At 38.8% G+C, this 14,341-nt stretch overlaps 1 protein-coding gene across 1 annotated transcript in view; it reads right to left on the minus strand.

Moving 5' to 3' along the window:
• The window catches only part of PELI2 (pellino E3 ubiquitin protein ligase family member 2), a 161,019-nt gene that overhangs the window by 5,336 nt on the left and 141,342 nt on the right, over positions 1 to 14,341 (minus strand). Inside the window, exons 5-6 of the mRNA XM_025038740.1 lie at positions 6,781 to 6,978; positions 4,992 to 5,180 (exon numbers count right to left, since the gene is read on the minus strand). Coding sequence (XP_024894508.1) covers positions 4,992 to 5,180; positions 6,781 to 6,978 — 387 coding nt within the window. The remainder of the gene's footprint in view (positions 1 to 4,991; positions 5,181 to 6,780; positions 6,979 to 14,341) is intronic.

Consider the following 14,341-nt stretch of genomic DNA (forward strand, 5'->3'; position numbering starts at 1 on the left):
TCAGCCCTGTTGTACAAAGGCCGGTAAAACCCCACCCTCATCTTGAAGAGCCTCGTTCCTTAGTAGTGAGAACCAGACAGGCTCCAGCCGAAGGTCAGTCAAGTGCTGCAAGTGCCACATGAGGCCATATCACCAGAGGCTACGAGTGTGGGCTCTGGAGCTGACTGCCTGGGTTTGAATCTAGCTCTGTCACTTTCTAGCCGTGATGTCACCTTAGGCAGTTACTTAAACCCCAGGTGCCTTGGTTTCCCCTTCGGTAAAATGTAGATTAGGGGATGGTGAGGGTTAAATAAATTAACATAAAGTTCTTAGAACAACCTCTGGCATGCAGTCAACACTGTGTAAGTGTTTGCTACTGTTACTCTGATAAAAGATCAAAAAAAATTGTTTAAGGGTTTTCCCTGAACGGATTTGAAAAAGATGTCGTCAGGAGTCAGTGGGTGGGATAGGAAGCATGGGAAGGAGGCATGAAAGGCCAAACACCATGAGCACTGAGGGAACAAGGCGTTCCTGGATGGAGTGCCGGGTATGGGGGGCAGGGCCAGGACAAGAGGCCCAGGCAGGAGAGAGAGGTCGGCTTCCGTGCCCGGAGGGAGTCACTGGGGAGTTTTAGGCAACTATAATAGAACAGCGTTGCCTTTCAGAAGGGTCAGGTCCCGTCCATAAATGTGGAGGATGGACTGGAGGAGTATAAGACGAGACATGGGGAAAATGGTAGGAGTTCTCTCTCCAGGCAGAGAATATCAGTGGCAACAGATAAGAAGAGGCATAGGAATTGAACGTTGAGGAATAAGACTCAACAGCCTGATGTAGGAAGAAAGATTTTAATGTATCTAGCTTCACTGTCTATGTAGAATGGGGCTTTCCACAGATAGGGAGTCTAAGAGAAATGGCACATCTGGGGGAAAAGACAGAAGGGTCAGTCTGGGGTGTGTAGGATCTGCGGGCTGTGCAGAGTGTTCGCCGTGTAATGCACGGAAGGCACGTGGGACTGCAGACTGAGACGGACCTGACTCAGGGAAGCGCATCTGGGATTTATCAGCATCTAGATGAAGCCCCGGAGTGGATGAGACTGCCCAGGCAGGGTCCCTGGGAGGGCACAGAGGCTGAGGACAGATCCAGGGACCCACCCCACTAAGGCAGGGATGCACCAAAGCAACCATGTAAAGGGAAAACAGAGGTACAGGAAAATAGAAATTTTGTCATTCTCTGACTCAAAGGACTTTGCTGGCTCTCCACTGCTCTCAGGATGAAGCCCAAACTTCTTAACATTCACCCTACAGCCACTTGACTTCTGCGGCTGTGGCTCCTGCCTAACTATGAGACAGGACAGGCCCATGCTGAGAGCACTGAGTTCGGTCTATGAACATGCCAACCTGGATGGCCCACAGGCATGAGAACCAGTGCCCTCTGCCTCATTCTCCATCACACCCCAAGCCAAATCTACCTCTCAGTTCGGCAAACTCCCATGTATCGTTCAGGTCTCACTGGGGTGTCTCTTTGCCTGGAAGTTTTCCTTTAGTAAAGAGAACAGCCCCTCCCTAATAAGAAAGTACCAAATATTAGTAGTTAGAAAAAGTTAAAGTCCAAATTAAATGACAAATCTTAACACTGACAGGACAAGCACTGTGACTCCTTTCAAACGCCTTGTTAAGTCTGCCTAAGACTCCTCCCCACCCCACGACTACACCGAGTACCCCACAGCCTCTTCCCCTCTCACGGGGTGTCATGAGGCTGTCCTCCCTTGCCGACGACAATAATTCTCAGAGGAGGTCTCATCTGAGCATGAAACTGTGCCTAAGAGAACAATTCCAATGTGGCAAGAAACTGGTTTGGTGGTGGCTAACCTGTTCGACAACCCCTTCTTTCCTTCCTGCAGGGCAGTGCTTGGTAAACCACATCTCATGAATTTTGAGTATATGGTCCTTTATTTCCCACATACTCTTGTCTCCCATGTATAGGACAGGTGCCCCTCTGAGGGGTTCCTGTATAACTGTGTTCATTGCACAATAGCCTGATGAAGTGCTGCCACACCTGTGTCCTTCTCCAGACCAGACCATTCGCGGGCAGAGTCCAGGACATCCTCCTCACTGCTGGACCTCAGCTCCCAGCCCCTGCTTAGTCCTAACAACTAACCAATATGGACCGTTACTGTGTACACCACTGCTCCAATCCCTACTTATTATAACAATCCTAGAAGATACGTACTAGCACTACTCCAATTAAATGACTGTGAGGCCAGGCAGAGAGGTCGAGTCATAGATTTAAGGCTGTGGAGCTACGACATGGTAGAATCAGGACTGGAACCTACAGCCTGACTTTGGAACCATTAATACATAGTGGCCACTCAGACAGTAGCCTGTTTTCCCTCTTAACTGTTACTTCTTGTGTGCTATCTCTATCTGTGAACAAAATGTATAGTTTTCCTCCAAAATTCAGCATGCGAAAGGCAGCATAGTCAAGATACCACTGTGCAGAGGCCAGGGTTCAGATTGTATTTTTTAATTCTACAAAGAAAAACAAAAGGCAAGGAGAAGTCACAAGGAATAGACAGGGTTCTGGAAGTAAGAGAGTTGAAACCCAATGGCCCCTATGTATCAGACAGCGAAGCTTCATGTAGAGAATTCAAACCCTGTCCACCACTTGTAAGCAACGGACAACCTTGTAAACCCTGGTTGCTCCCTCTGTAAATGGGAACAGTAACAGCACAGACTCAGAGGGCTGCTGTGAGTAACACCTGAGAGATAACTAACATAAAGCACTCGGTAGAGCCTGCATGTACTAACACTATGGATATTTTTATAATTTCACTTAAAATTAGGTAAGCAAACCAATTTAACTGCATTTACCTAATTTTACACAAACCAATTTAGTTTAATAAAATACCTCAAATATAATTTGATAAAATACTCAAGAGCCTACTAGAGCGATATTAAAAATGTTACCATATGTTGTCATTAACTAGGTAAATGAGTAGGACACAATTCAAAGTTCATTCGCCTATTTCTCAGGGTGTTAAGCTCCTGAAAAGACATTTCTACCACATTTAAGTATGTTGAGCAAGTACAAAGGACCAAGGTTTCATCATCTGCTGTATTAATGAGCATCTGTGGTGATTTGTTGTTAAAAACACATTAGCATATTGATCCACGTTAAATGCTGAGTATGATATTAATACAAAACCTTCTACCAGTAATAGCTCCACACTAAGGACAAGAAGCAACAACTGCTGTCATAACAAACAAGTATTCTGGACCTCTAGTAGATCTCTTCACTTTCCATATTTTTATATTAAACTGCAAATGAAGAGGACTGCCAGAGACTGTTCCCAAAATCTAATCTCCAGATAGACATAATTTATATGTCTGTCCCAGCAACATGCACAGGACAAGAGTCACATGTGGCAAAGAATCGGTAGGTTTTCGTCTCAGACAAGCTGTTTTCCAAGTTTACAAGAGAGGACTGCAGGAGGAGGGTCCCTTTATGCCCATGGTGTCCCCCACAAGCCCAAGACCAGACTGATGGTAACCTGGAAACCTTTACTGTTGGCTGGGTCAACTGTACACTAACGGCAGGGCACAACTTTATGTAGATCTAAGGGTCCCTTACAGGGAAGACTTCAATATTAGTCTATATTTAAATACAAAAATAGCTTATTGTTTTAGTAGCACCGTAAACTTCTCTGGCACACAGCTGCTTGAGCTGGGCACTATACGATCACTAGAGTGCACAAGACACACATCCTGGGACGTGCCGTCCTGGATAAGCAAGGCCTTTGTGGATTGCTGTGTATGCTTTATATTGGCCCAGGGAGGCCAATGCTCTGGTGTGAACTACCTCAGATGAGAGCCAAGTGTGACATCCATAAGAAGACACTGAGTGGTGGCCAGAGGTCCACTCTCAATCAGAGGGACCTGAGTTTCAATCCCATCTAATTCTGTGACATTTAGCAATATTTAGCCTCTCTAAGCCACACCTTCCTCATCTATAAAAAATGAGGACAATTCCATTTCTCTGACAAGGCTGCTCTCCTTTTTCCGTTTAAAAAATATCTGGTTATCATCTTCTCTCTGAAAAATGCTAGATCACATCCTCTATTTCCCTATATTTTTTTCTGTGGGGGTTCTGAAGAAAACATTTGCTCTCTCTTCTTCTAACTTCTACTTAACAATTAATTAAAAGTACTGGAGAGGAAAATCTGTTTTGTGCCCCACAGCTATGGCAAGATCAGAAACCCAGAGCTGCCCATTTAAGGTATAATTATTCTCCATAGAAGAAAGGGTTAAAAACCCAACTGCTTTAGGGCATTTGGGATACAAAGTAATAGTCCTAGGAAAATATTAGCATGCCAAGTCAATGTACTATATAAATTATTTCAAGTAAAAAGCTATAACTATGATTTTGGTGATTTATATAGGGAATTATGTATTAATTTCTTACTATGAACTCAAGAAAAAAGCTAACTTAATTATCTTTTAGTTCCAGAAAGTCTAGTAAATAATTCTATAATTTATAGTTTTCACTAATTAGTCTTAGACTGCTTGGAATTTCTCCAAATTAGCAAAGCTTTACCTAAAAGTAAGTTTCTTCTTTTTTTAAAAAAAAATTATTTAATTTATTGGGGTGACACTTGTTAATAAGATTATATGTTTCAAGTGTACAATTCTATCATCTGTATATTGTATTGTTCTTCTTAAAGTGAATTTAAGTGGAATTTTGTGGTGAAGTATATAATAAAAGATCATCCTCTTAAGGTAGTAAGGAGCAAAAGATAATTTTCCTCTGCTATGGGAAAAGCTTAATCATTAAAGGAAATAATGCCATTTCTCTCTTACTTTCGGGGACTTGCAGAATTCTCATTCCCCTGGATCAGTAGGACACAATGCTTGTACCTGTACTAAGGTTCTGAATTTCAGGGGAGGAAGAGGACAGTCCTCAAGTTAGGTTTTTGTAGGTTGGTACATTTTCCAGTGGGAAGTCCACTCACTCACCAGCTTTCCTCTCTGCTGGGCCGACCTGGTTTCTCGCAAGGTGTACACATCTCCACAGACAGAGATCTCGCGCCAGACCCCGGGCTGGGACTCTTCAGTGAAACCCCCTCTTGGATGCATGACCAGGACACCGTTTGTAGTGAGTCCATCCATGTGGCCGTCGGGGTTTTTCCATTTTGCTGCCTTTTCCTGGAGAGCAGAAAAAGCATGCTAAGATTATTTCAAAATGAAGAGATTCTAGAATCCCTTTGAAATATTGGATAGGAGCAAAGGGGAGGAAAGTGGTGAATTTTCATTTTCTATTTAAAGCCAATAATCAGAAGGATAAAATATGCAATTAGCCCAACAATATAAAAGAAGTGGTAAAACAGATGAATAATTTATCTCCAGAGACACATTATATTTATCCTGGGAGCTTAAAAAAATAACCCGTCGCCTGGGCCTCTCCCTTAGAGATTCTTTTTTAAAACCCGCTACGTGATTCCAGAATCTAGTGTGCATTCCTCAGTTCTATTTGTGCAGTGCTTTCATTCTACTATCTAAAGATGTTTTATATGAAGTCATTATCAGGAAAACACACAGAAGGAAGGAAAAACATTTTTATTAAACATACAAAAGTTTAACAAATGTTAAGCCAACAATTTGTGGCCACTAGGTTTTCATACAAATCGGTGATTATATCCTCAAAGGTGGAAGGGCACAAGCAGCTTGATATAACGGCAAGGCAGACACTTGTGGATGCCTGTGCCACAGTGATTTTGGCTACTCTCTTGGGGACAGAGCCAGATATTGTTCACATAACTCAGAGGTAAATCCCGATTAGCGTAAACCAGTTATGACAATCCCAGCCCCTTGCCAATGACTGGTTTAGGGGTAGGCATCTGGCTGAGTTCTGGCCAATGAGACCGGAGTGAGTCTTCTGGGAAGCTTCTTGGAAAGGTTTCTTTGCTTTACAAAGAGGCGAGGAATAAATAGTGCCTCTGCCGCCTCCTAGGCTGGAAGCTGCCCTGCTGCAGGGGATGTGTGGCAGTACAGGAGCCATCTCTCACCCACAGCGGACCTTGCCTGAGAGAGCCGACGTGCCCGGAGAGGCAAAGGGCAAGACAGAAAGAACCTGGGTCCCTGCATGTCACAGAACCACTGAATTAACCAATCATGCAGCTGGCCTTCCTTGGCACTCCCTGTAATATGGGATAATACATTTTTATTATTATTTAGGCCATCTGAGTGTTTTTTATTTTTCTTTGCCCTGCAAAAATGTCCTGATTCAAAGAAGAACTATATCAAAACTAGATATTCACTAAAACTTTTGGGTTTCATTTACATGGAAACCCCATGAATGTAGAGATTTTAAAACTGTTTTGTTCTCTGTGATGTCACAACTATAACAGCCAATATGGAATATAGAAAGTGAATTTTTTGAATGAATGAATTAACATTTTCCTTTGAACTCTGATTATCTAAATTTGACCATTTACTTTTCGCTCTGAAATAAACCCCCTTAAATCTACCATGAATACCTTATGCATGATGTTAATATAAACTTTAAAAAAGAAATTCCTGTACATATTATAATTAATACAGCAAATACGACAAATAACAAGTAATGACAATTATTTTCAGATTTTAAATAACAGCTTTTCAATTGGCTGTCTGAATACTGAAATCTCAAAATTTAACTGCGGGGGGCAGGCATCATGCAAAGCAACGTTTTCAGCCACAATTAAATGTTATATATGATAATAATGCATGTTTTACTTGAAACAATGTGCTTATCAATAGTACTTACTCCAAGAAATATGTTTTTGGAAGAGTCAAACCCAGCTGCGAATATCCGTGCCGTATAAGGTTCATTCCTGTCACAGACAATTCTGCAGGCAAACCTGGATATGGTGCTTTGTGTAATCTGGGCTTCGTCATTGTTCTGGCTGCCAGAAATCGTGTCTGTAACCACGAAGTCGATCGGGCTTTCGGTTGATCTGCCCACCTAAGTAAATCAAAATACTCATAACTCACTTGAAACGAGTGTTCAGGATGCCTTTTAACATTCATTATCTCTGCTCTGAAGGTCAGAATTTAAAGAAAAAAATTTTAGTTCTGCTTCTTTTCTTGTATGACTGAAGGAGATGTTGCAGTAACCAACGACCAGATTTTAAATGTTAAGAAAGAAGCTTAACTTTCTATTCTGGAGGAGGAAAACAGGTCTTACCCCCAAAAGACTATCTCTTGGATCAGGCAGAAGGATTACTTTCATGGCAAATCGTATGTGTGTGTCTGCGTGTGTGCATGGCAAATTGTGTGTGTGTGTAAGGGAAGCCAACAAAGGAACTCTTGCCACCTGCCCCCCTCCTCCTTGCCCAGCTCCAAGGACTGGGTTTGCCCACCAAGTCAATCAACCAGCGACTCACAGCACAGAGCAAGAACAGACCAAATCCAGACATACACATCAGGTCCCTGTTATACCATTCCTCAGTGTGAGAATGACGCAACAGGCTATACAAAACAGCCCCAACTTTGAAATGCAAGCAAATGAAAGATTTAAGAAGCTGGTCTTAACATTTCAATTTTGGATTTTTAAAGAACTCTCTTGGGAAAATCTAAAAAGTTGCCAATAACATTATATTGGCTTACTTTCCTTGGAAAGTTTAAAGGCTGCCAGAAAGAATGTATTTCATTAGCAAGATCTTAAGAGTTCAAGTAAAGCTTTTCATATTCAATAAATCCAAATAAGACAGGCACTGCTCTGTCCTGGGAAGTGGGAGGAGTAAGCATCTGTTTACAAAAAAGGAAATTCTCAAGGCAAATAGTAAAACATTTATGTAATGATGTGCTATGAATCTCTAACTGGAAAACAGTGATAAATGTTATATATGGCAAAGAGACTTCCTAACTTAAAATCATTTATATGTAAACGAATCATTTCTCACTAAATATATTAATGTTCTAACAATAACGTCTTTGATTCTGAGGCTGCCAGTGGGAAGAACACGGAGCCCCTAGATGTGTAAATATAAGGCCCACAAACGTCGATTTTTCAGCTATCTTTATCTTGACCTCAAAATTCTATTTAAAACAAACACTGTAATACACTTTTAATCCAAATGAATAAAGGGAAAGTATTTAATAAATCTTGCATAATTTAGTTCTATTTGTTTCCTGGAACAATATTAAATTTCTTTTGTAAATCTCACATATACATTCTCATGCATACACTATCTTGTTAAACCCGCCAACAACAGACATTTATTTTCTCTTGTTTTTTTATGAAACTTAGTTTCTTGTCTTAATGAAATGTGCCTGGAAAAAATTAAACCACTGGGTTCATTGAAACTCATCAACTTAAAGAGATGCATATTGCCTGAATGTATGCATTATAGGTTTAGAAAACATAACTTGTTTAAAAATGCAACATAAAATCTAAATTACAGATATTATAAAATCCTATCATCATACAATTCATCTTACTGAAGTTGCAGAATCTATTCTCTGCTATATTCAGTTGAAAACTGGGTGTGTGACTCAGAAGTTCCACTGATTCATATCACTCTAATTTTTTAAATCTATTGTCTTAGCTACTTTTAAGTATATAATAGAGCATTATTAACTATAATCACCACGCTATACATTAAATCCCCAGAACTTATTCATCTTACACCTGGAAATTTGTACTGTTTGACCATTATCTCCCCATTCTCCTCATATCTTCACCCCTAGTATCTGGTGACCACTATTCTGGTCAGTTTCCATGATTTTGATTTTCTTAGATTCCACAAAGAAGTGATATCATATAGTATTTGTCACTGTCTGACTTATTTCTAAACAAATACATATGTAAAATATTTCACAAACATAGAAATCATAAAGGAGAAAATAAAGGCTACTCCAAACTCAGGAACAAACCCATCCTGAATCTCTATTACAATGAAGCTTAGGAATGAAATGTGAAGTTTTAAAACTGCCTGGTCATCACACAAAACCCAGAGTTATCACGACGACAGTCTCTGATCTAATTTCTGTCACCTCCACAGAAAAGGGCAATCACTTTCAAGTTCTGTTATAAGCTCGAAGCTAAAACCACGCCCTAGTAGAATGTCACACAACTGTTCTTTGTCTACAGAGATTATTCTCTTCAAGTAAAGGCCATGATTTTACTCCAATGTATTAATGTCTTGATGAATTAACTGAAATTGACTGTAAAACATGACATTTTATTCCAACTGAAACATACTGCTAGGATCAATTATTTCAAGCCATGATACTTATCTGACTGGTCATCTAAGATTTGTTTATCAACTCACTTCCACTTACATCTGTAGAGTGCTAGAAAAATTTTATACTTTAGGACACAAATCTCATGTTGTTTTTTCCCAGGAAAAATCTGAGCCATTTTCCTACCGAAAATTCACCCAATGTGGAAAACTTAGATTCTTTTGACTATTGACGTTTTAAAGGCAGTCGTGTACACAAGCCAAGATGCTTCTGAATTTCATCTGATATTCTTATAGTGTGGGTATTCATATAGCAGCCCTAGGGAAATTTTACTCCTTACTACTGATACTTACAGACACATCATCCTTCAGCACTTTATATCTTAATATAAATGAGAGAAGTTTGGGTTTGCCTGGTTGTCAGTCAAAGTCAGCACAGGTAAGATGGTACTGAAGCACCTGAAAAGGCCTCCCTCACATTTCCCGGATCAATTCTTCCCATGTCCCTGCCTCTGCAACCTTCTTTTCTGACTTCCCTCCCATGACAAGGATGAAATATTGCTGCTTCCACCCAAGACCAATCTCTTCACTAATGCTTGGGATCCCAATATTCTCCCATTTCCAAGGACTCTGCTCCTGTTATTTGCTCCTGCCTTCTCTCTCTCCTGAATCCTCATTTTCTTTCTTGATATTGGATCAAGCCATCCAGCTATCACATTCTGGAGCTTCTTAAACTGTGACTCTGTGAGGCAAAGGACTAGTTTTGTTTGCTTTTTAAATTTCAACTTGCCACTGATACCTTTAAAAAAATAAATAAATAAAAATGACTAGTAGAAAAATGATCATCTGCTTGGATGTTTCAGGAATATGAAGCTGCTATAACAGTTTCCAAACACCTCCTCCTCTCAATTTCCTAACTCATCTCACTCTGTTCTGTTAACAGACACTTCACTGCTATGCTGCATATAGTTGAGTAGCACCGCTCCAGACTAGTCTCTTATTTTTAAAAATGCTTTTCTTTGCCTGCAAGCAACCCTCAAGCTGTAGTCCCATTTCTCTGATTCACTTAATTGCAATACTTCTTAAAAAAATCCATCATTAGTTACTACTGCCACTTCCTTACTCATCCCCTTAACTTCTCCCTCAGCCCACTCCAACTGAACTTCTCAAGTGAGCTTCTCTCCCCACGGCTCTACTGAAACCACTCTTGCTGGGATTTCCAGGGCTTAGAACCAGCCAGTATATTCTGGTCCATTTGTACCTGGTATTAAAATAATGAAACCCTTCCAGGCCAGTTGGTAAATAGCCCCCTTCCCTTCGCTTTCTGTTCTCTCCCTAGGTAATCTCATCAAATCCCATTTATTAGCCACAAAGCCCTGATCTCTCCCCCGAGCTTCAGACTAGCACACTCAATCTCCACTTGGATATCTAATAGGCATCTCAAGTGCAACATGTTCCAAACAGAACCTGGATCCCCTTCCACCCTTATATTCCCTGTGTCAATGACGGGCATCCAATTTGCTCAGGCTAAAAATCAACACCCCAGAACTATCCTTGATTCTTTACTTTCCTCTACACCCACGTTTAACTTTGTGTAAATTCTGTCAACTTCACCTCCAAAACACATCTTCGATCTTTCCAACTTCTCCCACTTCAGTTCCAGTTACTAACAGCTCTTAATTAGATTGCAACACCTTAGCCTCCAAACTAGTCTCCCAGTTTTCACACTGGCCTCCTACATTCTACTCTAGACAGTTGGAATTACATACCTCTCTCTTGCATAAAATCCTCCAACAGCTTCTCCGAATTCCTAGAATAAAACCTAAGTTCCTCACTTGGTCTAAAGACCTTTCTTCTCCAAGGTCACCTCATTTTACTTCCCTTCTCCTTCACTCTGCTCCTGCCATGGGGCCTTGGTACTCTGCCTGGAATATTTGCTCATTTGTGGTCTGTTTGCTTCCTCTAGAATGTAGGCTCCATGAGAGGGAAGCCTTAGTAGTCTATCTATAGGAACTAGATGAGTATCTGATACATAGTAGGTGCTTAAGAAATGAAACTGATAAATGGAATATTATGACAGTGAGCTTGAACCCTGTGAGACAGATACATAAACACACGTACACATAGTTTTAAGAAATAACTATTGTAAAAATGTTGATATTCTTTGACATTTTTCTCAATTACATAGATGCTAATGTTACCATCTAAAACTATTATAAACCAACTAAGTTAAAAACCAAACAAACAAAAACTAAAAACATAAGGCATTGCACCACCCAGGTTCAAAGCCTATGAAACTGAGAAATCAGCGGGGAAAAGACCACTAACACTGAATTTGGGACCTGGTCACTATCCTTACCCTCATGATCAGAATGTATTTGGTGTCACACTTCACTTTAAAGACTTTGATATTTCATCACTTCCTTTGATTTATTTCATAAATGATTTTCTTCTTTATATTTTACTTTCGCAAGAGTTATGCTCTTTTCTTTTTTCTCTTTTTAGTTATCCCTACTCTAGAAAATAACATCTTATTCTGACTATATTAACTCGGAGTTTCTCACCCTTAACCCATCTGTTAAGTTCAGATCTAGTTTTGATGTTCTTATTTCAGACAGTAATATTTTGGAGTTCTAAACCCTACTATCTGATTCCACGGAGGGAAATGCAGCACAAGGCTCTTTTTTGATTCATTCTGATGTTCTGATTTTAAATGCTCAATTAACCCAGAAATCACTTTTAATATGCAATGGCTAAAAGGAACAGACCTTAACACCAAGGTGTGTGCTTCAGAAATATAAATGCTACATTGCTTTTAACTCTATGATTTTTATCAATGGTCAGTTTTGGATATATAAACTTGTTAAAAGAAGGAAAAAATGAAAACTTTGATTTTTCAGGGACTTCTAAGAGTTGCTTAATTCTATTCTGTTTAGAGTGATCTGACATTAATCTTCCAATATGTCCAGTTAGTCTGCTAATGGAATGAGATTATTTTAGTAAAAGTGACAAATGTGTTATGGTTTCTTAATTAAAGTCTATACATTCTTATTGAATTACTGCGCTTTATTTAAAAAGGTTGAGTGGTACTACACAGACAATGTAGAATTCAGGAGACCAAAATCTTAGTTCTGCCACTAATGCCTTTTCTGCCCTTAGTTTAAATTACCTTTCCTTTTAAAGACCCAGATTTCTTAGCTATGAAATTAAGTTTGAAACTAAGCTATGCAATTGGTTTGGCATATGGTATTTCTCAGTGTGGTCCACAGGGCTCCTGAGATCTTTTCAAGGGGCTAGGTCCATGAAGATAAAATTGCTTTCATGATAATACAAAGATGTCATTTGCCTTTTCTACTGTGCTGACACGTGTTCCGATGATGCCAAAGCAATGATGTGCGTTAGCAGGAACCCAAGCAGTGGCACTACACTGTACTAATGGTCATTGTATTTTTCACTGCCATGCACGTGCAGTTAAAAAAAAAAAAAACCAATTCCAATTTCATGTAAGTATGCTTTTGATGAAGCAGCACAAAATTATTTTTTTAATCTTGAGTCTTTCAATATTCTGTGTAATGAACTGGGAAGTCTGCATAAAGCACTTAGAAGTTTATGATACTATGGACGTTTCTCAAAAAATGAAAAGTAAAACTACCATGTGATCAGCAATCTTACTTCTGGGTTTTATCCAAAAGAACTGAAATCAGGATCTTGAAGAGACATTGGCTACCCCCATATTCACCGTAACATTATTTACATTGGCCAAGATATGAAAACAGCCTAATGTCAACAGGTGAATGGATAAAAGAAACTGTGGTACATACATACAATGGAATATTACTTAGCCTTAAAAAGAAGGAAACTCTGGCATATGAGACAACACAGGTGAATTTAGGGGACATTATGCTAAGTGAAATAAGCCAGTCACAGAAGGAGAAAAAAAATGCAGGATCCCACTTATAAGAACTATCTAAAATAGTCAAATCCATAGAAACAGTAGAATGGTGGTTGCCAGAAGCTGAAGACAGAGGGGAGTGAGGAGATATTGGTTAACAGGATAAGTTCGTTACACAAGGTGACTAAGTTTTAGAGATGTGCTGGACAACGTTGTGCCTACAGTTAAAAGTACTGTATAATACACTTAAAAATTTGTCAAGAGGGTAGATTTCATGTCAGGTATTCATACCATGATTAAACAAAAAAAAAAAGGTCATTAACAGGAGCTGAAAAAAATCCAGCTCAATCTTTAATTCATTCTACATTTGCAGAGATGAAAAGGAAGAAAGTGAACAACTGGAATAGAATGTGACTGTACAATAGTGAAGAATACACTCTTTATGTCAGAACGTGTCACTAAAGAATAGCAATGAAGTAACATATGCCATCACAGTAAGTTGTTAATTTTAAGTGATAAAAAATGTACTACCTACAAATGTAAAATTTTCTTGATTCACTTTTTTAGTACTGAGAATCTTCTCTCTATGTAAAACGGTAAAAAATCTTACAAATGGAAGATATATAATTTTAGAAAGTATTAAAAATTTATTATGAAGTCTCATAAAAATATCAACAGGGAGGTATACACATATTTAGGAAGAGATTTTAGTAGAACAAAAAGAAAAATACATTAAGATTATAAAATGAAATGGCATGAAGAGTAAAACCACTTAATATTTTGTCTAAATATGATAAAATCTTACTTTCGAGTTCAAACTGGCACTTAAATAACTATGTCCCTACGACTGTGATGATGACTATGACTCTACCTATCTATCTATCTAGTACTGTTTTTTAAAAAATAGCTAACAAATTCACAAGATTCAAAAAAAATCAAAAAGTGTGAAATACCTCCAAATGTATCACCTGCCTTGTTCTCTTCTCCAACAAGCAACTGCTTTATTTAATGCATATAGCATTATTTAAATAATTTAATTATACTAATTTAATATTTAATAATTAATATGCTATTTAAAATTTAACATATTTAATAACATTATTTACTTTATTAACATTTAACATTAAGTAATCTTAACTGAATATAATACTATCAATGGCTTAATATATTTAATAATATTAATATTTAATTCATTAAATAAGTTTGGAACTCTTTCCGCATATGTAGAGCTTTTTCTCGTTCTGTTTTAC

The sequence above is a fragment of the Pteropus alecto genome, unplaced genomic scaffold (genome assembly GCF_000325575.1).
Source record: "Pteropus alecto unplaced genomic scaffold, ASM32557v1 scaffold86, whole genome shotgun sequence".
In the NCBI taxonomy this organism is placed as follows: Eukaryota; Metazoa; Chordata; class Mammalia; order Chiroptera; family Pteropodidae; genus Pteropus; species Pteropus alecto.